At 44.6% G+C, this 24,722-nt stretch overlaps 1 protein-coding gene across 1 annotated transcript; it reads left to right on the plus strand.

Annotated features, from left to right (window-relative positions):
* Positions 1-72: 72 nt before the first annotated feature.
* lipeb (lipase, hormone-sensitive b) lies at positions 73-24,576 on the plus strand (the record flags this gene model as incomplete). Its single annotated transcript, XM_079164681.1, has 13 exons — positions 73-163; positions 7,898-8,139; positions 8,819-9,103; positions 10,017-10,107; positions 11,250-11,395; positions 11,784-11,969; positions 12,823-12,975; positions 15,444-15,588; positions 16,573-16,800; positions 17,779-17,967; positions 18,827-19,008; positions 19,793-20,059; positions 20,525-24,576. 13 exons carry the CDS (start codon positions 73-75, stop codon positions 20,927-20,929), a joined length of 2,610 nt encoding a protein of 869 aa, XP_079020807.1. The 3' UTR covers positions 20,930-24,576.
* Between the last annotated feature and the right edge of the window lie 146 nt (positions 24,577-24,722).

A 24,722-nucleotide genomic window follows, 5' to 3' on the forward strand; every position in this document is an offset into this window, starting at 1 on the left:
GGGGCCATCGGCGCTCGCATGCAGGTATGGAGGGGAGATGAGAGAGGCGGTGCGTAAACAGAGTGGGCGAAGATGGCGTCGAGCAAGAAGAGTGGTGGGAGTAGCAGATTTGAGAAAAGTGTGAATGGAAGACGCTCGTCCAAACATAAAGAGGGTCCAGTGGGTGAGTTTGTCTTTACCGTGTTGACTTCCTCAAAGCTCCCTCCCTCCCTGTCGCTTCCCCCTTTTACTAACGTCCCTTTTGTGACGCTCCTGAGCGGTCACCTCCCGTTAGCCTGCGTTAGCATTTACAGGAGCCAAAATGAACGGCTGGGATTTAAGCCGCTGGGTCTGTCTCAGCTGCCTAGGTCCTGCGAGTATTTAACGACTTCATCACGAGAAAGAACCGATGAAATGTACATGTAGACTAAAGGCGTTACTGGAAAAAAAAAAAGAGCTACAGTAGTGTTATGTGTAAAGTCCTATTAGATGTAGCAGTGGTAGTAATGTCATTGCTGTAGCAGTAGACTTGAACTACAAATGTATGGCCCATGCTGTATATCTATAATTCACCCTTTTTACGTTCTGTGCCCCTAGTTTCAGCTGCTGACTCTGACAGGACCCACCTGAACAGGTACTCCAAACAAGGGGGGGAGAGGGATAGAGGCTAACTGCATTAACCCCCCCCAAAGTGGGTCAACAGGGCATACATCGATTACGCAATTGGTGTCACTGGTGAAGCCCTGATCACTGCCTGGTTGACAGGAGAGCAGGGACATATGGGCAGAAAGAAGGGAGCAGACCGAACACGATGCTGTATGACTAAACAAACTCCCCTAATATGACCTTTAAACAAGGCCGTAACTGGAACAATCCCACCATTCCCAAAGGCTTCTATAACTTTGTCAGGAACCTAAAAACATGCCACGCAATGTCTGTATCTTTGCTCCAGTAATGCACAGTTTAGCTGCCTATTTTATGAATGGTGCTTTTATAATAGACTTAGGCCTGTATAATGGGATTAGAAGAGTTACTCTGTTTTATTCAGACCTTAAGATCACATTCACAATTTTCTTTTTTCTCTAAACGCAATGCATTATACAAGTGAAGGGAAGCCCTATGTGTCCCATTTGGTGGTGGTGGTGGCGGTTGGGGGGTGGTGTGGAGGCTCATTGTTGAGAGTTTCCTGTTGTTCAGTTTGGCCTTGTGCGTTTGAAGGTGCTCTGTCTGGGAGAAGGGTCACAGCCTCCTTAACTGCAGAGCCCCCGCTGTTGGCGCTTCCTCTTGCCTGTGGACTTCTCAAAGTTAGCTATTTTTACAGCCCGCTTCCTATAGACACCTCTAACACTGTATGGACTCAACACATGACGCGTGTTGAGACTTTCTACTTGCATAGATAGATGAGGACTTTGTGCTGTGACAGTGAGCTCCACTTCACGGCACAGCCTCCGTGTTTTCATGTACTTTACACAGTTTTTACATCTTGAATGCGTCTGTGTAGGCTTGATAAAGAGCAATCGTAAGAGAGCCACACATTAGCAACGACCTTGACAAGATCAGCACAGTTGATCATAATGACATTAAGAATTAGCTCAACATTAAACTAGACCGTGAGAGAAGCTTAACGTTTTCTGTTTGGAAGGACCAGCCTGACTGCTTCTTTTCCAATCAAATCAGGAGCCCACAAGACAATGTAAGTTCCAAATGTGATCCTTTTAACATTTAGAAAGTGCTCTCATAGCACACATATCTCCAACAAGACTGCATGACTGTGGCAACTATACATTTCAATGACGGAACATGTTATAACATGTTTTATCTAAATATAATGTTTATACCCCATCTGACTTTGGCCCCAGATCTGCATCAGAATGTACAGATGACGGGTTCTTCACAGAGAAGTACAGATTAGCTTTTGAGAAAACTGAGAAAATAGCTAAAAATGATTAACAGGCCTATAGGCCTTTATCAGCAGACCTGTTGATGTTTCACAGTTGGGAACATTTTACTGATAAGATAAATGATGGTGCCATTCTATAGGTATCCCAGTAAGTCATGACGCATTATACCAGGACCCTGAAACTAAAGATATCGGTCATTATTTACACCTGTGCATTTCCTCTTGTGACAAGTCTAAATGTCTTTCATGAAATAAGCCTATATATATATATCTTATCTCTTTATTTTCATGTCATGCACATAACGTGTCCAACCCTCGTGGGTTTATAAGACACCAGAAATACAGCTGCAGTGGACACAAATTTCATAAAGTTAACTTTAATTACGTTTGCACCTAATCCTTTTAATATCTCAAAGTAAACAACAATACAAATTATTCATATTAAACATAGATTTCCAACCCGTAGCCCAGGGATGGCTGCAACATGTCTTTTTTTTTAAAAATATCTTTTTAATTATCCGATCAGACATCTTCAGAAGTCTATTCCAGAGTCGAAGCTTTTGACACTTTTACGCCTGATGTACATAAAGAAGCAGTGAGACCAACAAGTGGGACTTTGGTGTCTGTGTCTCACTATTCCTGGGTGTGTTTATCTCTTTGTTTCTGTGAGTGGGTGAGGGGGTCGTGTGTCAGTCCTCCAGAGTTATGGAACTGCCATCTGTGATATCAGCCAAGAAGAAGTCTAAATTGAGGTCGCATCCTCCAGTGGAATATTTTTTCTGTATTACATTTTGTCCCTTTGTTTTGGTTCTGCACATGCTGTCCATGTTCTGCATTCTCTGGCAAACATATTTCTTAACAGCTGGAACACGGAGCTAATTTCTGCTGCAACAACAACAATATATGTTCAAAGGTGCTACATGAACATTGCTCAAAACACAGAAGTCTAACCAAACCATAGCACTTAAATATTAGTGTCTCATCGTATTATGGTTATGAACCTTTTAACACACTGATTTATTGAGTTTTACCTCTTGTTTGTTTGCACTTGATTTGTGACCTAATTAAATATGCAATAAAAGGAAAAATCCACATCCAGAAAAGTTGTTATCTGATAATCTCATGGTTTTGTTCCGCCAATGTCTCTCTGTACATGATCTGCCAATTAGATAGAAGGTTAGGGGGAGTTGCAAGCTGAACAGCCAATAGCAAAATAGCGTCACAAGGGGAAAGTTAACTGGGACGGTGGTTGTCTTGTGGCTTCAGTGGGAGGAGCAGAAAGAAAGAAACGGACAACACATGACGTCCGAGTAGAACTGGTTATGACAGTCTGTGACACACACACAGCCTGACAGGAGAGGAGCCTCATCCAATTGTAAAGATGAGGCAGTGACAGCCGGTGAAAGGGAGAACAACCAATCAGGAAGCTCCATCTCCTTCCTCTCTTTCTCTCATTCTCTCTTTCTTCTTTTCCATGCTCTCATTGCTTTCGTGGAAGAGAGGAGACCGAGGACAGAGCCTTAAACTCAGATGCTGGTAAACACTTTTCCTTTTTTTTTTTCTTCTCCTTTCCATCTTTCCAGTAGTTAGCCCGTACCATCAACTGTACGCTATGCCAGCAGCAGCCTGCGGGTAGCTTTTAATACAAACGCTCAATTCACACTGCATGTGGGCCCCGCAGGAGTCATTATTTGCCTGTAATGTCACTGGTGTTGGTTTGTTGTCCATGACTTATTAATACCTCTCATCCATCTTTAATGTGGTGTGGTGCAATTTAGTGGCTGCAGAGGGATTACAGTTACCGCTTGTGTCGGTAACACAGGAAGGGGTGATGCTGGTACTGACGCAACTAGACGTAGATATTCGGAACATTTGCTGGTGCACAAAAGGCAGAGGTGATGGGGCTTCAGGTGAGTCATGCTTTCCCTCTAGATGGTGTATTGACAGCTTCACTGTTTCTCTGTTTGAGGCATTATTCTCCGTCTGACTAAGGTGAAGTCTTCACTGGGCCACGGCATGTTTGAGCTCTTGGTTAGATTGAGCTGGTTACACATTACTGATCATTTGCATAGTATTTGCATGTGATGTACTCGCTGCAGTTACACAAGGGTGTAATGTGCACGCCGGCTTCATTATCAAGTTTTAGAGCGGCTTATGCTGATCCAGGGGTCCATAAAGTTCATGCCTAGCTTACTCTGTCAACATATGGCCTGTTGGTGTTCCTATAGCTGAGAGAGCTGTACCCACAGCTCCAATTAAGCAACGCAATTTTTATTTTGGCCGCTCGCCCAAACTGGTTCGACTGCTATTGTTGGTCCTGCAGCATGGCGTGTGGGTCCTGTAGCATGGCGTGTGGGTCCTGCAGCATGGCGTGTGGGTCCTGTAGCATGGCGTGTGGGTCCTGCAGCATGGCGTGTGGGTGACGGCTTGACCAAGGCAGTCATGCGTCCCTTAAGGCCACACTGCTGCTTGTATTTATGCAGACAGATGCATGTGTATTTATAGATGTTCTTTGTGCACGTCTCTTGGAGTTTCCAGGTTTATGCTGACGTAATGAGTTTATTTATTTTTTTTGCACATAAAGTGACATAATCATATGAGTAAACTAATCCTGCTAATCCACCCGGGTTATTGGTCATTAATAGTCGGTGGTCCCAGTCCGTCTAAACTTTGACTCTGTGTAAACTTTATCTTTTGATTGCTTGTACTCAAGTCTTTGTTCAGAGTGATTCCTATTGTTGGGCAGCTTGCTGTCCACTCAAAACGTCCTCTCTGTTTCATCCCACCAGAGGCTTATTCAACTTTACTCCGGGGGTTTATTTTAATTTTTTTAAATAGGAAGTTATATCTCTTCCCTTTATGACCTCTGTCCTTTTTTCTTTATGGTATCTTTGTCAGTATGGTTGCAGTCGTGTGTTTTGTAACACAAAAATTCTGAGTTTCTAGTTAGCATAGCTTCCTGCCTTAGACAGAAACCAGTCTCTAACAGATTCTCTTCTATTATACTTCTTTTTATCCTTTTTTTTTTTTTACTTACCTTAGAGTTCCAACTCCTAATGGAGTTTTTGTATCCTCTTTTACAGAATTTTGCTTTATGAACAGCACACTCATCTCATGAGCTAGAGACGCACAGGGACCGTTCCGCATTTTCACATATAACCCGCTGGGCGTTCGGCCAACACGCAGGGCCGCCCTGGAGAGCTCTGCCTTACGCTGGTTCTTCTTGTCAGTTTGAATCATTACCCCAAACGACTTCTAGTTCTCACCCTCTCTCCTCCTCTGCCACAGACGTGGATTCTATCGAGGGGACCCCCGACACTCCCACTCCATCACACAAGTGAGAATCACGCTATAAATAAAAAATCTATAATGAGATATAAAGTCTGATATGGGGCCTCTGGCGTGATTGCCGGTTGGCTAGAGAAGTGGAAGGTGCCCCGGCCTTTGCTCAAACACACGATGGGCGCCAAATATGAGGGTGGGGGGTCAAGGGGTCAAGGGACTATGTTGTAGAATAACCGTACGAGACCTCTATATAAACTTACTTTGAACCCAGCATGTATAAACATGGTTAAAAGATAAACAGAAACGTTGCCCAGACCAGACAAATATCCGGTGACCTGCCAAGAGTGTGAACCTGACCCGGACAGCAGAAGGAGGGCATGACACGATGAGCCCAGATGTGTTTTGTATTGGTTCAATTGAAAGGTATTAAGTCTTGTTTTGTTGTGTAGTCTCTTTTAAGATGAATAAACTGTAGTGATGTTGTTCCGTGGAGACTCCCGCAAAGACGGTTGATAAGTAAACAACTAGAACGTAGTGACAGAACCAGTTGAGATGTTACTGGGATAGGGTGGGACATTTGTTCATTTAGAGCTGTGAACTCTGAGAATCCAGATTGCTAAACTCGAAACACAATTCCTGTGCTTTCACTCAATAGAAATTATAACTCGACCAGGACTGAAATCTTAAGGTTTGCCACTTTATCTGTCATTGAATCAAACTCGACAGTCACCAGAGTTCACAAATTCAAGTCTTGCTGTCCAGAGGCAGTTTAGGGAAACAGTTGTCAATAGTCTATTCTAGATTATAATCTAATAACTAGCACCGTGTCAATTCTGTTTTAGTTATTTTCTTTGAAGAAAATGTCACAAGTTTATGTCAGATAGTGTTCCTTTCACATGGTTGAATCGATTGTGATATCCTGGCCCCAAGCTGCTTTTCTTAGCTTCGCAGCAATACATAATACTTGACATTGCAGATTTGTTCTTGCTGCTTCTCTAACCCAGGGCCAAGGATTTCACTCACACAGGGTTTCCTGTTTGCAGATGATGCGGCTTGTCATAGAGACGCATTCGGAGGACATGAATAACTAAATACAGTAGGCCTTTTATAAAGACATATTACCACAGTTGTCATTTATTTCTGACATGTTACGAGGCTGAACTCTGTGACATTTTGGGTGTGTTCAGACGAGGCATGCTTTCCAGTGCCACGTGGAAGGAACGGCTCGGCATGGCTAAACCGTTAACATCATGGAAGAGCGTGCATATAGAAGGCTGTCTTGTCTTGTAGGCTGCGGTAAGAAAGTCATCCCTGAAAGAGAAGTGGAGTGACGGGCGAAGAAGTTGTCTGGTTGATCAATGTCTCTTCCCAGATGCCAAGGGGGTTGTGATTCCTCCCAGCAAACTGAAATTGCCTCTCCCATTACTCTTCCTGAATAGCGGAATAATTCTGCGATAAAGGCTCCATTATTTCTTTGACCCCTTAAAACAATATTTCACCTGTAGAATCTGTTCAATTTGAGCGTGCGTAGGCAATCTGCGCTGCACAAGATGTTGCTTTGGGGATCTGTGGAGAAACTACTGTGCTGTTTATTTATTTTTTTCTGCATCGCTTCATTGCAGCAGCCTCAGTAGAAGTTTTAATAGCAAAAGTTTGAGGATGGTTGTGTGCCAATTCCAAGGGCGGCTGATGTCATTTGGGAGGACCCGATCACTATCTGTTGTCTCCATAAATGTACTTCAGCCCTGCAAGGAAATCGGTTAACACCCATCCATAACGGAGAAATTATTTTTTCTTCTCCGTGTCCTCTCCTCCCTTTTTAAAAAAACTGTTATTAGGAAAGCACTGCCGTCTCAGTTATTTTTGCTTTTATTCTCTGTGTGTGGCCACCGGCCCCGCTCCGCTTTCCTCCGTCTCTCAGCGGGCCCGTCACCCTATACAGTAAGTACCTGCTAGTTCCCAGGCTTAGCTTTAGTGGAAACGGGAGGTCTCAGGTGACTCGACAGAAGAGCTCAGCGCTTCAGTAGGAATCCAACAGGGACGTAGCACGAGATCTGTGTTATGCTGCATTAGGGCAAGGGGTATGGGCACACTGTTGTCAGCTATATACCTCCCTTTGGGACTCTTATGTGAGTGTGTTGATGTGTCAGTGTATGACTAATCAGTGTTTTGTTTTTTTCCCCCCCAGCAGCATGACGTTAGCAAAGGGCCTCTCTGCCTCCTCCTCCCGTACCATGCATGTCTGCCTAGATCTCGGTGGATTTTGTCTGCTTAGCCGGGCTTTACATCATTTAATTGCAAAGGCTTAACTCGTTTCAATCAATGAACTTCTATACGCCGGGCTATGGGGGATTAGTTAATAGGAGAAAGAGAACATTATGTAGGATATATCCAATGATACCCCACTTTGTACAGTGTCTACATGCTAATGTGGGTGTGGCGCATAATGGGGATCAAGGTGCTCCTTTTTAATGCTTGCAGGACCTGATGCCAGCTAACCACAGAGCAAAAATCCTTTTAATTTTACACATTGAGTATGCACCGGGATCAGGAAGGTGTTCAGTGGGTGTTCTTGGGATATAAGCCCCCTATGTCAGCAATCTGCCTAATGTGAAAAGAATTTCCCCGCAAGACTACATAAAGACTCGCATGAAGAATTGTTCAACCGTCACTACATGCGACTGATTTCTGTTTCCACCTCTTGCCTTGCTTTCTCTATCTCGCTGCTCTTAGTGATGGACACCAAGGCGGTGTTCGCGGCCCTGTACAGCGTGTGCGAAGAGAACGCCACCTTCTTCTCAGGAGGCGCCAAGGGCTCGCAGGGCGATGCCGCCCGCCGCCTGGTGGACACCATGAAGCTGATCAAGGAGCACGCTCGCGGTCTGGAGCCCGTCGTCTCTGGCTTCACCGCAGTTTACCATCATTTTGACTTTGACCCACACATACCCGCCAACGGCTACCGCTCACTGGTCAAGGTAAGCTTCGGGGATGTTTGGCGTGCGCGTGAGTCAGGTCTTGGATCTTTCTGTGTGTGTTCTCATTTCCCACCAGTGCAGCTATGAGAATAATATGCCCCCATACCGCAATATCGATGTTCTCCCGACACTGTGAGAAACTGCTCACCAGCCCAGCTTGATATCGCTTTGTTTCAAGGGCGGCCCATTTGTATTACAGATTGATTTTATGCTGCAAATCGGTTTGGATGAATTCCTCCAGCTGCAGAATATCTACCCCCTACTGTACCTACTGTACTCTATCTTCTACAGTTATTGATGAAACATCATGACCTTCAGTGGCTGCATTCTAGCAGAGCAGGGAACAAATGCTGCTCTCTTTCCTTGCCCCTTGAATTCAACATTTAGAATCCGTCTCATTCCCACACTGCTACTCAGACTAATCGGTACGATCCTGCTGAAGCAGCAGGCCTTTCACATGCTCTCTTTCAGGGCAAGCTGTCCTACATTGTTCTTTTTCCTCCTTCAAGCTGACCACCCTAATCTTAATTACAATTTAAGCAGACCAGGTGGACTTGGCTCATTTAAGGAACTAGGAGTTTATTATAAGGCATAATACTATGCAGAAAAGAAATGCGAAGGTTTATCAATCATTATCTCAAGAATACAACAAGACTTGAAGACTTTATCCTGTTTCCAGGTGTTGCGCTGCTGCCTTCTCCACATCATCCAGAAGGGGCGCTACATCACCGCCAACCGCCGCAGCATCTTCTTCCGAGTAGCGCACAACGCGGGGGAGATGGAGGCCTACTGCAACGCTCTGTGCCAGCTGCGCGCCCTGCTCTACCTGGCTCAGCGCATGCTACACGACAACAGCCACGGCAACCTCTTTTTCCAGGATGAAAGTGGCCTCAGTGAGAGCTTTATCCGCGAGTACTCGTCAATGCACAAGGGCTGCTTTTACGGCCGCTGCCTTGGCTTTCAGGTGAGACGAGGCTTCGTGGTGCCGGGATAGGGAGCGGGAAGAGCGGAAAAGAAAAAAGGGAGGCTTAGAAATAGCAGTGCCTCATGCAGGATGGTCCTGAACTGGGTTTTTTTAAGAAAATGGGAAGCTGGGAAGAAAGAGAGGCAGGAAATACTTAAATGTGCACAAAGGTTAGAGTTAGAGAGATGCCTCTCACAACAATGCAGAGAAAAGGGAAATGAAAGCAACCTCAAACCCGCCATTTCTCACTTCACACATGCAGACTGAATGTACCAACATCTAGAGTTCTGGCAAAGGTACACTTAATCTTACCGCCTAAATTACATTCTGTAGCTCCAAATACATTCTTTATATTGTTATATTAACAGGACCTGTCATGTACAGAATAAAGCTCCCCACACAAGTCCCCCTAGTAGCCTGTCAATCAAAAGAGTATTCCATTTTGAACAAAGATGACAAAAGAAAACATGCAAGGGTCTAGTTTGTCACCAGACTAAAGGAATTGACCCTGAAAAGAGAGCAAGAGCGGTCTGAAGTGTGATTATTTAAAGCCAGGAAAGCGCTACAGACCTACAGATGACTCGTGCTGCCCAAACCTGCAGGTAAAAAGTAACGAGTAAAGGATTTAGAGGGGCAGAGGAATGGCTTCTCTTTCCAGCCATAGTCTCTGTTCTTAGTTGAGCTTAACTAGAGAGGCTCAACCCTCAGCAGACGGAGGTCAAAATCAAACTAAAGGGAATTAATGATGAAACCGCCCTGGTACTGTCTGCATCAATGTATAATGACTCCTCTGATAGTCTGATATCCCATCATCTATATTTCACTTTCTCTGGTCGAATGACAGCAGTTTTGATTGTAACCTTTTTTAGATTAGAATTTAAAGTCTCTGTTGTGTTTTTTTCTCTGCCCCCAGTTCACTCCGGCCATTCGTCCCTGTCTCCAGACCATCGCTATTGGCCTTGTGGCCTTTGGAGAAAACTACAAACGCCATCAGTCTGGAATAGGTCAGCATCTTCATCATCCGGTCACCTAAATTCTCATTCACAGATCGTACTCATCCGCACGAGTCTTACTCACATTGCTCCTTGGCCCCTGTCTGTGTACCTTTTTGATGTTGTGTGCTTGAATTGTAGATGCTCGAGGGCTAGCTGCTGTGCTTCTTCTATATTTCAGAATGTTTTGAACAAGCACACTATTATGTACAGAGGCAAAGATGGAAGAACACACACACACACACACACACACACACACACACACACACACACACACACACACACACACACACACACACACACACACACACACACACACACACACACACACACACACACACACACACACACACACACACACACACACACACACGTAAATATTTAACATTCAAAAAGGAATCATTCGGCTCTAATGGTTTCTTGTGCTCTGTGCTGCACCGCAGTGGAGGCAGGAGGTATTGCACCATATGGTGAGTGTACTGGAACCCTCTCACCCCTTCATGGTAGTCCTCTGTAGTGAGCACAGGCTACATGAAGAAGCTGCTTCTGTCCTACAGCTCCTAAGCGGCATTAGCTGTCCTGTGTCTGTATTGTAGATTTAATGGACGTTATCTGAAAGGGCGATTGCTTCCCTTTCTCTTTTCTGCCCATCCTTGATTTCTTGCAGAGCATTAAAAGCAATACCAGGATGAAATTCTTTGGTTTTAACATTAGCACAGTAGGTCTGAAACATCTGTGTTCATGTCGAGTTTGATGCTTTTTTCTTAATTAGGGCCTTATCTCTGATTCTTGACCACCTGCCTTTCCTTCCAGCCTTTCTCCTTCCTTCTTTTGCATTGTTTGTGCATTTCTTTTTCGAATTTTATTGTTCTATCCAGTCACTTACTACACTTTTCATTTTCCCTTTCTGTTCCTGCTGTCCCTCCTGTTTCTGTCTTTGTGAAATTGTTGTTTTCATCGCCGTTATTCTTTTGTTTTTTGTACCAATCACTTTTTGTCTCCATTTTGACTCCATCCTCAACCATAAACATTCCCCTTTCTTTCCCCTTACTTGTAACTTTTCAACGAATTCTATTTTTTTTTTTTTCTTCCACCACCTCGTCTCTGGTGTGTCCTAACCTTTATTCTACCCTCCTCATTGTGTCTTCCTCCAGGCGTCGCAGCCAGCTCTTTCTTCACCTCGGGGAAGTACGCCATCGACCCAGAGTTGAGAGGGGCTGAATTTGAACGCATCACCCAGAACCTGGACGTCCATTTCTGGAAGAGCTTCTGGAACATCACTGAGACCGAAGTCCTGTCGGTGAGTAGACTTACTTCGCACACGCACACGCGCACACACTCTCACTCTCCTAAGACATCTGTAATCGACCCGTGTTGTTACCACTAACCCATGCTCACAAAAAAGTTTTTTTTAATATAAAAACTGTAGCAAGAATATTTGACTTTCCTCTGGTGAAGGTACCTTTCTATCATTATGTATTTTGGCCTATAGACCGTTAGTAATAATAGAGTGGAATTCAATTTATTAAATAGGGTTCATGATTTATTCATCCAGTTTCTCCCTCTCTCTCTCTCCAGTGGCCTGACTCGCTCTGTAACTTGTACTCCTCTCTGCCTTTCTGTCTCCCGTCCATCTCTTTGTCTCTCTCGCTCTCTGTATATCTTGTTCTTTTTCTCTCTTCCTCCAGAGTCTTGCCAGTATGACATCCACGCAAGTGAAGGTGAACCGGGCTCTTTCTGTGCCCCCTGTGCCCTTTGACCTTCCCCTGATGGCCAACCACAGAGCATCTGTAACTATAGCTCCACCATCAGCACACATCGGCACCGCTCCAGTTCAGATGAGGCTCATCTCCTATGACTTACGTGAAGGACAGGTATCTAAATCGTTATTCTGTTCACACTGTAGTGGCAGAATGGAATATGCAATAAAAAAAAAAGCTTCATTATGTCAGATTTTATGCAAAACTAGATAGCGTTTGTATTTTCTGCAAGTATTTTTGTGTGACCTAGTTTATGACGGTGTTCCGCTGGCTCTTTTTAAACCACCTTGCAATCATACAAATTCTTAAAATATTCCTACAATATACAAAAGCATATCTGGTATTTTTCCGAGCAAGAGCAAGCGACAGCTCCGACTTATCCTCATGGACTTAATCCCCTTCGTTATCTCTCTCTCTTTCTACTTCTCCATCATAGGCATCACTTTTTCTACTCCCTCCCTCTCGCCAGCCGAGCTTGCACTCCTCCTTTCTTTGTAGCTTAGCACACAACCAGACATGGCTATCAACAAACACTTTCAGCCATTGATCCCGCTGCAACAAAAGAACGGTGTCTTTCTTACTAATGATGCAAAATACAAGCCTGCATCAGCGGAAAAAAAAAAACTCCCTCTCTGCCACAAGTTCCCACCCTCCTTGTTTCTGCTAATGAATGGGAATTAGTGTGCGTTCATGCAGGCTCGGGAGAGGCTGGCAGCAAGCTTTTTGCAGAACAGCTAGTTAATCTTTCTCTCAAAAGAAGCCCTGTTGCTAACACTAGTAATAAAATATCTTGAGAATGAAAACAAGGCTGTGTTTGCATTAAACACGCAGTCTGTGGACAGTTGTCGGAGTGCTGCGAACATCACCATCTGTCGTCATGTGATGTTCTTTCTCATTTGTATGGGATTTGTTCTCATTTTGTTCTCTCATTCCTTTTTCCACCACCTCTCTGTCTCCCTCTCTCCAGGACAGCGAGGCTCTGCTGTCTCTCGTTCGCTCTGAGGGCGGCGCCATCTCTCTGTCTCTGGGGCTGAAGACCAAGCGCCTCCCCTCGTCTCCCTGCCTCCTGATCCACTTCCATGGGGGAGGATTTGTGGCCCAGACCTCCAAGTCACATGAGGTGAGATGTTACGCTTTAACTAGAGACTCCTGCATTGGCTTCCCTCTTCAGAACCAGAGGCATGGGACGGTATTTGACTTGTATGTGATATTTATAATTAAACAGCTGGTAAAAATGTGACACCTACATATCCAAACGCTGACAACACTACACCTCCACCATTGGATACCTGGACATTATTGACAAAGCGCTAACCCAGTTCACCTTCTCATCCCTGCAGTGCTTCAAAGTCTGGCTGAGTTTTCTCGCCAATTTAAGTGTTAATAGTTATTGTCAATAGTTTGACCTGTAATGATCCGTTAATTAATCCCTGAAAACTTGTATAGTATAATTTAAAGATGGCTCCTCTCTTTCATGCAAATCGTTGCTTCCTGTCATTCACTTCTTCCTCGTCCCTTTGTGTTTTTTTCTTAATAAGGAGGAGCTGATGTCCTAGATTTAATATCTAGATCACTGTGATAGAAAAAGGGACACCAACACGCACTCCCGAAGCTTTGGCCTCATGTCTTTAGAAATGATGTTGGATCTTTCTTCTCATTAATCCATAAAACGCAGTTTTTGCCTCGACGTCTCCTTGTTCGTCCGACGCCGGTCCGGTCATCAGGCTGCTTACAGCTACCACAAGACAGGGCTCTGTGAAATCGCCACGGACTTGGGCATCCTTTTTGTAGCAACCGGAGGATGAGAGGGAGCAATCGGAGGCAGGGGTGAACAGGGCTGTCGTGTTGAATTAAACAGAGAACTGTACAACCCCGCAGAGAAAGATTACCCTGGGGCCAGGCACTAATGAAAGACTTGTCACACTATCCTTCTTTGCTCGCCTTCCTTATTACAGCCTTCCTCGCAGTCTTTTTAATATCTCACAAAATCCTTTTTGTTCACTTTGTGTCCTTTTTTTTTAACATCTTCCTCCTGTCTTATTTGGGCAACATGGTCTCACCTCCTTCTTAATATTCCTAGATGCCTTCTGCTCTCTTAATCCCTGAGGCAAAGCCAAGAAAGAGAGAGTAGAACATTTAAAAAAAAGTTTCTCTTAGGGCAGAAGACCTTTGTACGATGTCCTCTAGTCCTGTGTCCTTGCTTCGATCCTGTCTGGGTGAGGAGAGTTGGACTTCAGTGGCAGGAACCTTTGGTGCTCTCTGGGCCCAATTATGCTGAGATCACAGGAATGGATGTGCTGGCATCTAGCAACTTGGGCACGAACACACACACACACACACACACACACACACACACACACACACACACACACACACACACACACACACACAATATCCCAGTAGAGGTATAAACTTGCAGATTAACTGCTCTGCCTGTCTGAGAGTGAGTGGGACTGCAGCTCCCATTAATTCCTGCTTTGAGAACAGATCTGGGACTTTCTGAATTGGTGTTTTTCCTTTGTGAGTAGAGTGTGTGTGTGTTTCCTGATTCATCGTGTAGAATTAACCAGCCTTGGTCCCAGTCCAACAAAAACACACACACACACGTACCTCTTTTCTGCCCGGTGGGCCATTTGTTGTGATCCCTTTGTTCCTTTTATGCAGTCTGACTGACACACCCGTCCATGGACCCTCACTGGCAACAATGGCTGTTGTTTACTTACACATACACACACACACACACACCACCTTTCGGTCTACTTTTTTCATACAAACCAACACTGACCTGAACAGTGCTTGAACGTTCACGTGTCAGCGGTCTCACTGTAAGATTTGTGACAAGTAGGGCTTAAAGACAGCGCAGCTGACTGCTGGAGCTGCTACTTTGTTTTTTTTCATGCTGAATCACTGGTAGGTGAAGCAACACACACACACACACACTCTGTGCTTTTCCGGGCATTGTGAGTGGATGGAGAGCTGTCGCTTTCACCGCCAGCCCTGTCGCAGCCAGTCAAAAAGGTGTTGGGAGAAGATGAAGGAAATGACAAATGCTTTGTGGAAGGAACATTTGGATGATGCCTTTTCAAGGTCACTGCATTGCAGTTGTGAAGCACTTGCCTTAGATTGGCATAAGCATAGTAAAAACACTTATCCTGACAATAGCAACAAGAAAAAGCGAGACGCTCTGTATTCTGACAGAGTGGTTTTTGTAGCCTATCCCTGTAAAGCCACACCATCCCCCTGTCTTAGTCTTTTCTCCTTTTTTACCCAGCAAACTAGGACATGTGGGCACCTTTTTGTTATTGCTGTATGAGAAGGAACAAAATGAAGGTGACTGGGAGGGCAGCGCTCATTCTGCCGTCATCTAGACAGTAAATCAAAAAGCAGACAGATGACTTCAGAGGGACATATTATTTTCATAACTTTTTATCCTTTCTTTTTAATGTTCACCCCCATGCGTCTCTCTCCCAACACTGTTCTTTCTCCCGCTGTCTGTCTTCCTCTTTCTTATTGTGGCTGCTGTTGTGTCTCATGTGTTTTTCATTCATAATTTCACCCCTCCATTCCCATGTCTTCTGTCTGGTGCAGCCCTATCTGAAGAGCTGGTCCCAGGACCTTGGTGTCCCCATACTGTCTGTGGACTACTCTCTGGCCCCTGAGGCCCCCTTCCCAAGGGCCCTGGAGGAGTGTTTCTACGCCTACTGCTGGGCTCTGAGAAACCACCACCTGCTGGGTACATAACACATCACACATCATTGATTATATCAAAGTACTGGCTTTTTTTAAGCTCTCCTGTACCTTTTCTATTCACTTTTTAAGTAATAAGAACCATACATGCAGTTGAAATGCTCAATAACGAGGCATGTTAAAGAAAGTTTGTTTATTAGAATCAATGAGCAGATAAAACTCGCTGCTTTCAGAGTGAAGGTGTCCCGTGGACTGCCTCAGTAAATCCCCGCCTAGGTTTACCCATTCCCTGTACCTGTTTAGAGGATTCATTCATCACTTAGAAAGTAATCACGCTGCAGCACATAGTCTCGCACTCTACCCGGTGTTCTGCAATATCACACAAATTGTGATGCTCAATATTCAGGCAGACAACAAAAGACATCTGGTCGGTTTGGGGTACACCCGCCCGCTGAAGCACGCTGTGTAAAATTACCAGTGATCGCGGCGCAATATGTTCGTGTTGTAGTACAAGAAGACAATACCACGGCCACGAGGCTGGCAGCGAGTCAACACCCTCTCGACGTCACATATTCAGCAGTGTTATGGGGGAGAAAAGAGATCCTGTGTCTGGATGTGTGTCACGTTGCTTTTTCTTGCGCCACAGCAGATTTCACACAGTCTCAGAAAATGCAGTTCTTTTTAATGCCTCTGAGCCGGCTGCACCACGGCCGGAGGCATTATATTTTCAGATTGTCCATCCGTCCAATCCTCCATTCTCTCTCTCTGTTACATCTGGCACAGACATCCTCTAATGAGGTTTTGGTGGTCAAAGGTCAAGTTCACTCTGACCTCACAAAACATGTTTTCGGACAGATGTAAACTGCAAGTTGACTTGTTGGCGGACGCATACTGTACAACCGCTGGGGCTGATTCTAGTTCTGCCGAGTCTCTTTTTGTTCTGCGTTCCAATTCCCCCCCCTTTTTTTTCTCTTTCCTTCCCTTCTTTTTCTTCACCTCTATCATCACCGTGCTATTTTTACCCCTCCAGGCTGGACCGGAGAAAAGGTGTGTCTGGCTGGTGACAGTGCGGGAGGCAACTTGTGCATAACGACATCTATGCGCGCTGCTGCCTTTGGTGTGCGGATGCCAGATGGCCTTGTTGCAGTCTACCCGGCTACCCTGCTGACTGCCTACGCTTCGCCCTCCCGTCTGCTAACACTTATGGATCCCCTGCTGCCGCTCAGTGTGCTCTCCAGGTGCCTCAGCGCCTACGCAGGTAGGAGTGTGTGTGTGTGTGCGCGAGTGTGTCCTTAGAATCATGTCAGGATTCTTCTTTTATCTGTTGTTCTCGATTTTCTTTTTCAAACATCTCTGCATGTCTCTGCCGTCTGCTGCTCCACATCATACATGATGCTCTTTACCGTAGTTATAGCTTTGTTAACAATAATGATGCTGACTTGCAACTACTTGTGTGATAAATGATGAAGTTAAGATGTTATTTTTTCTTTCCAATCTATTAAATTCCATTTGATTAACTAGCTAATATCACAATTTATAAAAAGCCCAAAGTGATGCCTTAAAATGACAAACCAAGTCTAGCCAGCAGCTAAAGCACAACGTACAAGGACTCCGTTTATTATATGAACATTGATGAGCAATATTGAAAGAGATTCTGTGTTGACTTATCAATTCAACCACTGCCTGCGCTGCCAATCTTTTTAGATTTAGGACGGTAATAATGATCATAAAGCTGTTTTGCTCTCATCCTGGATCTCACTGTTGTCACAATTCCTCATGTAGTACACGATGTGTATAATATTAAAATAAATGTAATCATAAATCTTTATGGATTTTATTCTAGTTGTTGCATCACGTCTGAAAAACTTTCACTGACAACCGCTCAACTTATTAGCATATAGATTGTTTTTCATGTGTTGTCATTAATGTATGTGAGAAACTTTTGATAAATTGTTGTCGGACATAAAGAGGAGGACGGTGGAGGGCTAGTAATTGTCCGAATACGCCAAATAACTGAACTAAAAGACTAATCATGTTCTATTCATCACTATGGCGTCTGTGTTGCAGTGTTTAACCCACTGTCAGCGGTTTTCTTTACTATTATATCTTTCCTACTATTGCTTCTCTGTTACTCATTCATGCTTATTCGAGAACAACAAAACCACTTAAATCTCACTTCTTCACTTCATCTATCTTTCCCCACTAAGCCTCTTTCCTCCCATGTCTCCCGCTCCAGGCAACGAGCCGCAGACGGAGGCGCAGGTAGAGAAAGCGAGCACGCTGAGCCTGGTGAGGAGAGACACGGCTCTGCTGCTCAGAGATTTCCGACAGGGCGCCTCCAACTGGATCCACTCTCTGCTGGATTCCAACAGAGCCGCCTCAGCCTCCCCCAGCGCAGCTGCAGAGAGGCCCCCGAGAGCCACTGGTAAACCACCGCCTCTCGCTGTGTGGATGGGTGTGTGTGTGTGCGCGCGCGCTGCCCACGTTTTCAACGTCTTTATTACACCAATTATGAGAGCGACAACATCAACTACCCCAAAGTTCATTTATAGCCCTTATGGTGGAGGTTATTGAGATGGATCCCCTTTATTCCACGTTTATCTAATCCATTATTGCTTTACCCCACCTTTGTTGCGTAACACTCCTGTAGCCCATTCATATCAATTCACCTCTTTGGAGCAGCAGGGCCGTGACAGTAATTGTTAATTGTAGCCGCCGTAAATCCGGTGGCGCATCGTAATTTCCCCGGTGTCCCCTTAGCTAGGTGACACCCCCCACAGCTGCAAGTCCAAACTGATGATAATGTCATAGGTGGGTCTGCATTATTAAAAGGCCATCGTGGCGCTGAGATGTCAGTTATTAAAGAGATAGGAGATGGGGAGCGCTTTGGGAAGAGACCAGCAGTGGCGACTCTCACAGCTGTGTTTTGACGGCTCGGGGCGGGCCAATGATATCACCATGACAGCACTGTTTAAATATCCTCCACCCACTCCCCCTCTCTTCTTTCTGATACATCCCAATTTGCATTTTAGGCTTTTAGCTTTTGGCTGTCAACCAGAGGACATATGATAAGTGGAAACGGAAGAATAAGGGATTGTGTAGTACTATTTGTGTACTTTTTCCTGTCCTCTAGCTGCTATTGAGTCTGTATCCTTTACACATCATATTACCATACATTGTGTCATTAATGGTTATTTTTGTTTGTCTCAAACATTTAGATTTTTGTTTTGTTAAATGTCTCATTCATTTCCCCCCGTCTCCATCTTTTCTTTTCTTTTTTTTAGACACAGTGAGGAAGAGCATTTCCGAGGCGTCCATCTCTTCTCCTCACGCCGACCCCCCCGTAGCCTCCGATACCTCAGAGATCCCCTCCAGGAAATTATCTGTGAAGAGCCAGACATGCCAGGACTTGGGATCCAACAACAATTCTACTTCTCACAGTGCACCGCTGCTCTCTGAGCGCACTGTACGTCACGCTTGAACATCTTTACATTGAGATTAGCGTGCTCTCAGCTGATGCTCTTGTCTAGAAGAAATTAACAGCCTTAAATGGCTATGGGCTGTTGCTTAAGAGAACACTTGGCTGTTAGTAGGGATTGCTGTGGGAATTTAACCTGCATTGATTAAAAGATCTGTAGTTTAATAATAACTGTTACACACACACACACACACACCAGCCTCCCCCCTTATGATCAAGTTATCTCTGCTTTCATACAGCTTGCCTTTAAAATGATTTAGCAGCCAGCTGTAGCCTTTTTAAGAGGCGGAGCAGTTTATCAGCATGGAGATATTTTGGCGCTCTATCATACACCGTTGTGTACCCCGCAGTGATGTGCATGTTTCATCTCGATGAACTCAGCTGGGATTATGTCACCCGTGCCTCATAAACAGATCCGGCTGTAAAATGCTGACTGAATATCAAAGCTGTTTTGGTTGCACAGCTACCAGCAAGGTATTGCAGATTATCCTCGCATGTATTTCCACACAGGCAGACTGGATTAGCGGCTGCCTTGGGGGGGTAAAAAAACCCAGTAGGGGTGACACAAAAGATTTTAAATATGCTTTTCCTCCTTGAAATCGGGATTGTGCAGCCAAGACTCTCTCAGGCACCGAGCCAAGGACAAAGTACCGTTTGTGTGTTTGTAATCAAGTTTGCCCGTCTACTATTTTATGCCTTTCTTCTTATGTCCTTGACATTACTTTCTCCTTCGACTTTTCCCCCGACTCATTTCTCATCTCTTCTTTTGTAGCCGGAGGATGTGAATTTCTTCATCTCCAAGGATGCAGATCCCTCCATGTCCAGGGACCTGTTTTCAGTGGCCATACCACCCCCTGTCGGAGAGGAGGGATCCGAGCTGGAGCACCGAAGGGAGTTCCCCCTGGGGTTCGAGCCGCTGCGCTCAGAGCAGCTATCTGACATGACGATGCAGAGCTCTCCAGTGGTCAAGGATCCCTTCTGCTCTCCTCTGCTGGCTCCTGATAGCATGCTGAAAGGGCTGCCACCTGTACACATAGTGGTAAGATGAAGCAGCAGCTGGTACGATTAACAGGATAATGGCGCTTTACTTAACTCGAGTGGAGGGAAATTGGAAAGTAGGGAATTTATACAGTTAAATACAGTTTAATGGTTGCTCGCTCCACTCGAGTGGTTGGGTAAGCTGTCAATAAGTGCATTAAAGAGCATTTGAGTCCTTCTAACTGTCTACATTTGGTTGCATGTGTAATCCTCTATCCTCATCAAGTTTAGCAGATATGATATTGTTGTAAGTTGAAGCCTGCTCTCTCAAGGATGTTAATATGAAAATGAATAAGTTGGTGCTGATTTTAAAGTGGCTACAGTGAGTCGGCGAGAATGTAGAAAGTGGGGACAAAAGAGACTGGGATGCTTGGCTTCCTTTTCTTCATCCCTTCATTAAGATTCTTGACATGTCTGAAGGGAATCCTAATTTGCTCCCCCCCACCTCTTGCTTCTCCCCTCTCAGGCTTGTGCATTGGACCCCATGCTGGATGACTCTGTGATGTTTGCCAAGCGTTTGAGGAACATAGACCAGCCCGTCACTCTGTGCGTGGTGGACGACCTCCCCCACGGCTTCCTCAGCCTATCGCAGCTCTGCAGGGAGACGAAGGAGGCTGCCAACGTCTGCGTGGAGAGAATTCGCGCCGTCTTCACCCAGAAGGACACGCCCCCGGAGCCACGCAAGCACCGCAAGCTGGAACGGACCGATAGGGGTGTGTCGGTCTCTCCTGGGGAAGCCGGGTCTCTCTTCAACGGCTCCATTGAGGGAGGGGAGCTTGCTGTCGGGACGGGGTCTAAAATTGCTGATGGGGAGGGCTTAGTTGCTGTGGCAGCCCAGAACAATACTGACGCTGTTGGTATTGAGCCGTAAATACGGTTAGATAACAAAACGGCAGTTGACCCTTGGAGTGAAGGGAGAAAGAGTAAATGAAAGTCAGACAAATGTAGGCAAGGCAGGCAGGGAGGGAGAGAGGAAGAGAGAGGGAGACAGGGAGAGAGAGACACAGAGAGACAGAAGTCATCCTAAAAACAGAGAGGGAGAGGGCAGCAGTCTAGGTGAATAGTTTTTAAGAGACAAAAACAAATAGAGGAGCACTGAAATACATCTTCCTCTGCTTAACCATTCTTGCCACTTGTTTGTGCTCCATGATGCACTGACGCATGGCAGACAAAATGAAAACACCCACAAGAGATAATTGTGTTTTTAGAATAAAATGGTAATTTAGCAGCTTCTTAGATCAAAGACCAGCACTCGCCCACACATGCAGCACACATACTGGATAGAGTAGCAGCGCATAAGATACTTAAGACGAAGCCTGAATGGGAGATTCATCTCGGACAAGGCAGTCATTTGAGGCCCTAATCGGATAGTGGTAGGCACGCTGTATGCTTATGGCGCCACCCCCATCAAAATGGGCACTCTAAATCACGCTTAATAACTCCACATTGTGTTCTCCGTTGCGCCAGTTTGGAAGTCAATACAGCTCACTTTGTGGATAGTACCTCTGTTGACTCTCCTAAATCTAATTGCAACGCTAAAACAGAAGCGACCGAACGGCTCCAAACTGGATGAATTGATTCACTTGTTTCTTGAGATTGTTGCAGTTTTTTAATCATATTATTAACCCTATGCAGTAGTAATACTTTAGCTATTTATATATCTTTATATCTATTCCTGTGTTTTAATCCTTCAATCATCGCAGGTTTGTTTGTTGATTTGTACACTATACTGTTTGTAATCTTTTGCTATTTATTCCACATTTTTGAATGTGCTCAATATTTACCTCTGCTTCTTTGGCACAGCTGCTCAGACATCCCTGGCCTTTTCCATTTAAACTCAAGTCCTCCTCCCAGTAATGCATACTGATGGGATAGAGGAGGATATGTAGAATACCACACAGGGACGCGGTACCCTGTCTAGACGCTGCTCGGTGCTTTTTCTAGTGCTGATATAACTAATGCAATGATTACATTGTATTAATGGCTACAGTGAAATGTGTGCAGATGCACTGAGCTGCATTATTTTGCGAAGAGTATTTGCTTTAGAATTTGGGTCCCTCTTTTAAGAGCACGCCTTGCTCTCAGATGTCTGAAAGACGCTGAATGTGTAAATTGTTTTTATTTAAAAACTGGAAAGAATCGGTTAACATTCTCTAATGTTAGGAAGAAAAGCACACCACTTCTCTGCACAGTATGCAGTGAGTCAAAGTACCACTTCTCTTGAGTCGGGGGATTTCCTGCCTGACGATCTCTTTCGATTTTTAGGCAAAACTCTAGGACTCTGACCAGGAAAAGAGATTCCATGTGAAAGCCACTGCACTTGTATTTGGCCAACTAAACGTGGCCGGTGGACCAGATGTATTTTTCTCCCCACCGTCACATTTCAAGATTGACTTTGTTTTAATCAACCTGAGGGCACTCCTCCTAAAAGTGTTTCCACCTAGAGCACGTTGAAGTACACAAAAAAAGGAGGGTCAGTCCCTCTCAGGTCCAACTAAATATAGATGCCAACAATGCTGTCGCTGTCCTGCCCTTGCCCGGTAACAGAGCTGAGGTTGCCAGGTCTGTAGAGAAGGATGCTGGGTGATGAATGGGATTTAGCTGAAGCTCTTGAGTGCAAAATCCTCTCCCCGTAGAAGAGCAGGATTTTTTAAGCAGCAAAGTCATGCTACGGGATTAGACCATGCTCAGTTCTGTCAGCTCCGAGTACTTACTGCAATATTTTTAGTCCGATTGATGGAGAGAACCGGAGCCGTAAAGACGAAGAAATTAATACTCTCATCCTCTCGGAAATAACGGGCCCACGTTTGGTCTTGCTTTACTAGTCGCCGCTTATGCTCAATCTGCACTTTTGCAGCAGTTTGTCGTTCTGTGTAAATGTATTTAAAGTTTGTATATGAGTCATGGTTTTTTTTTTTTTTTTTTTGGGTGCCTGTATGTGAGGCTCAATTGGTGTGCGTGTGCGTGTGCGTGTGTGTGTGTGAGAAACATGAGCTCAGACGTGAGCGCGTCCTCTTTGCGTTCTGTTCACATAAAGAAAGGAATGGCACTTTACAGTCAGCAGACTACACACAGTATTAATCATCTCCTGTTGAGAGCGACCTCAAGCCGCTCTGGCACATTTTCTGTCTGTGGTATATATCGACTGGACTTTTTAAATCAATCCTGAAAACGCCCCCGCCTATGAAGCCCCGCGGGGCCCATTGGTTGTTGGCCCTGTGTTGTGTGAACTTTAATATGTGAGCTGTTAGAAAACGTAGAAGAAATGTGTCAAATTCACCCACTTGCTGTTTATTGAATCCCGTATGCCTCTTACCCTCAATGACCACTCATGCAGTCAGGCCAACCTGACTGCAGGTGATGTACCAGAGAGCCCATCTGGTCTTATGGACAAGTAAGCTTGCAGTGTTAGCGTTTTATTTTTATTGGGGGTTTTGCCGAAGCTTATATGCTTCCTGCAGAATAGAGCTAACGTGTATGATTCAGTGTTTCAGTTAGTGTTGCTGCTTTGTCCGTGTCTAATTGTTGATGAGCCACAGATCAACTTTGTATCTGTAAATGTCCTTGTGAGTGCAAACTAGTTATAGGAGTTCAGTGTTTTTGTTTTTTCTGTCTGTTTGGTTGTTCAAGTATCAGGTTGTACAGCATACCTCCAGCTTTACTCTTCAGAAGCTCTTCTCGCGTGAGGTTTTCTTTGCCTCAGGCTGATTTCGTTGAAGTGCAATGCAAAGTACAATGCTGCTAAAGATTATGAGCTAACTGCCTCTACATTTACAGTAAAACTATGCAGTTACACACCAGCGTCACACCATCTCTTCACAGTGTCCGTTTCCTCAGTCAGAAATGCTGAGGTGCCATTTATTGTCGTGCAATGCGTTTGAATCACCTGGAGGTTGGATTTCATAGATGGCGTACCAGCCAATAAACCACAACACTCGTTTTAAACCTCAACCACTTGTTTACTCATGGTAAATACTAATTTGATCAGTAAGCTAGAGCCTAAATGTATTGTTAGTTTTGAAACACAACCAAAGACTGCAGCCACAGTCTTGTAACAGATGTGCTGTTCTTGCTGTTTAGTGTTTTGCCGTTAACTGGTATAACAGATGCAGGTGCTAGTCAGTGCCACAGCCTGTCTGCTCTCCATATGCAAATTGCTCTGCACTGTAAAATGTAATCCTGATATAGATTATGATAAGCCTTTGAAAAAAATTAAACATAAACAAAAACACACCATGGACTGGAAACAAAGATGTTTTAAGTTTACTTGCTTTTTTTAAACTTTTTTTTTTTTTATTTCATTTATTCCAAACACCACAAGTGCAAACCTGTGAATACAAAAATAATGTATATTAAACTATGTGATTCATGTAGATATTTTTATTGATTGATTACAGATTGATTGATTTTGACTGCATTTTCATTGCAGGTTTCGTTCTACAATGTGGTGTCTGATTCACCACAAAGTAGTCTGGTTTCTTCCCTTTGTTGATTTTTATCTGAATAAATATATTCTCCCATGAAGCCGCTGTTGTGTTCATGAATCAACCCGTCCATTGATCCCACTAAAGGTTGACTAAAAGTCATTAACAATGAGAAATGGAGATTATAATTCAATCCAGCTAGCCAGATAGTCTCTTTTGATTTTTATTTGTGAGTACCTA

The sequence above is a fragment of the Pholis gunnellus genome, assembly GCF_910591455.1.
Source record: "Pholis gunnellus genome assembly, chromosome: 8".
NCBI lineage: Eukaryota > Metazoa > Chordata > Actinopteri > Perciformes > Pholidae > Pholis > Pholis gunnellus.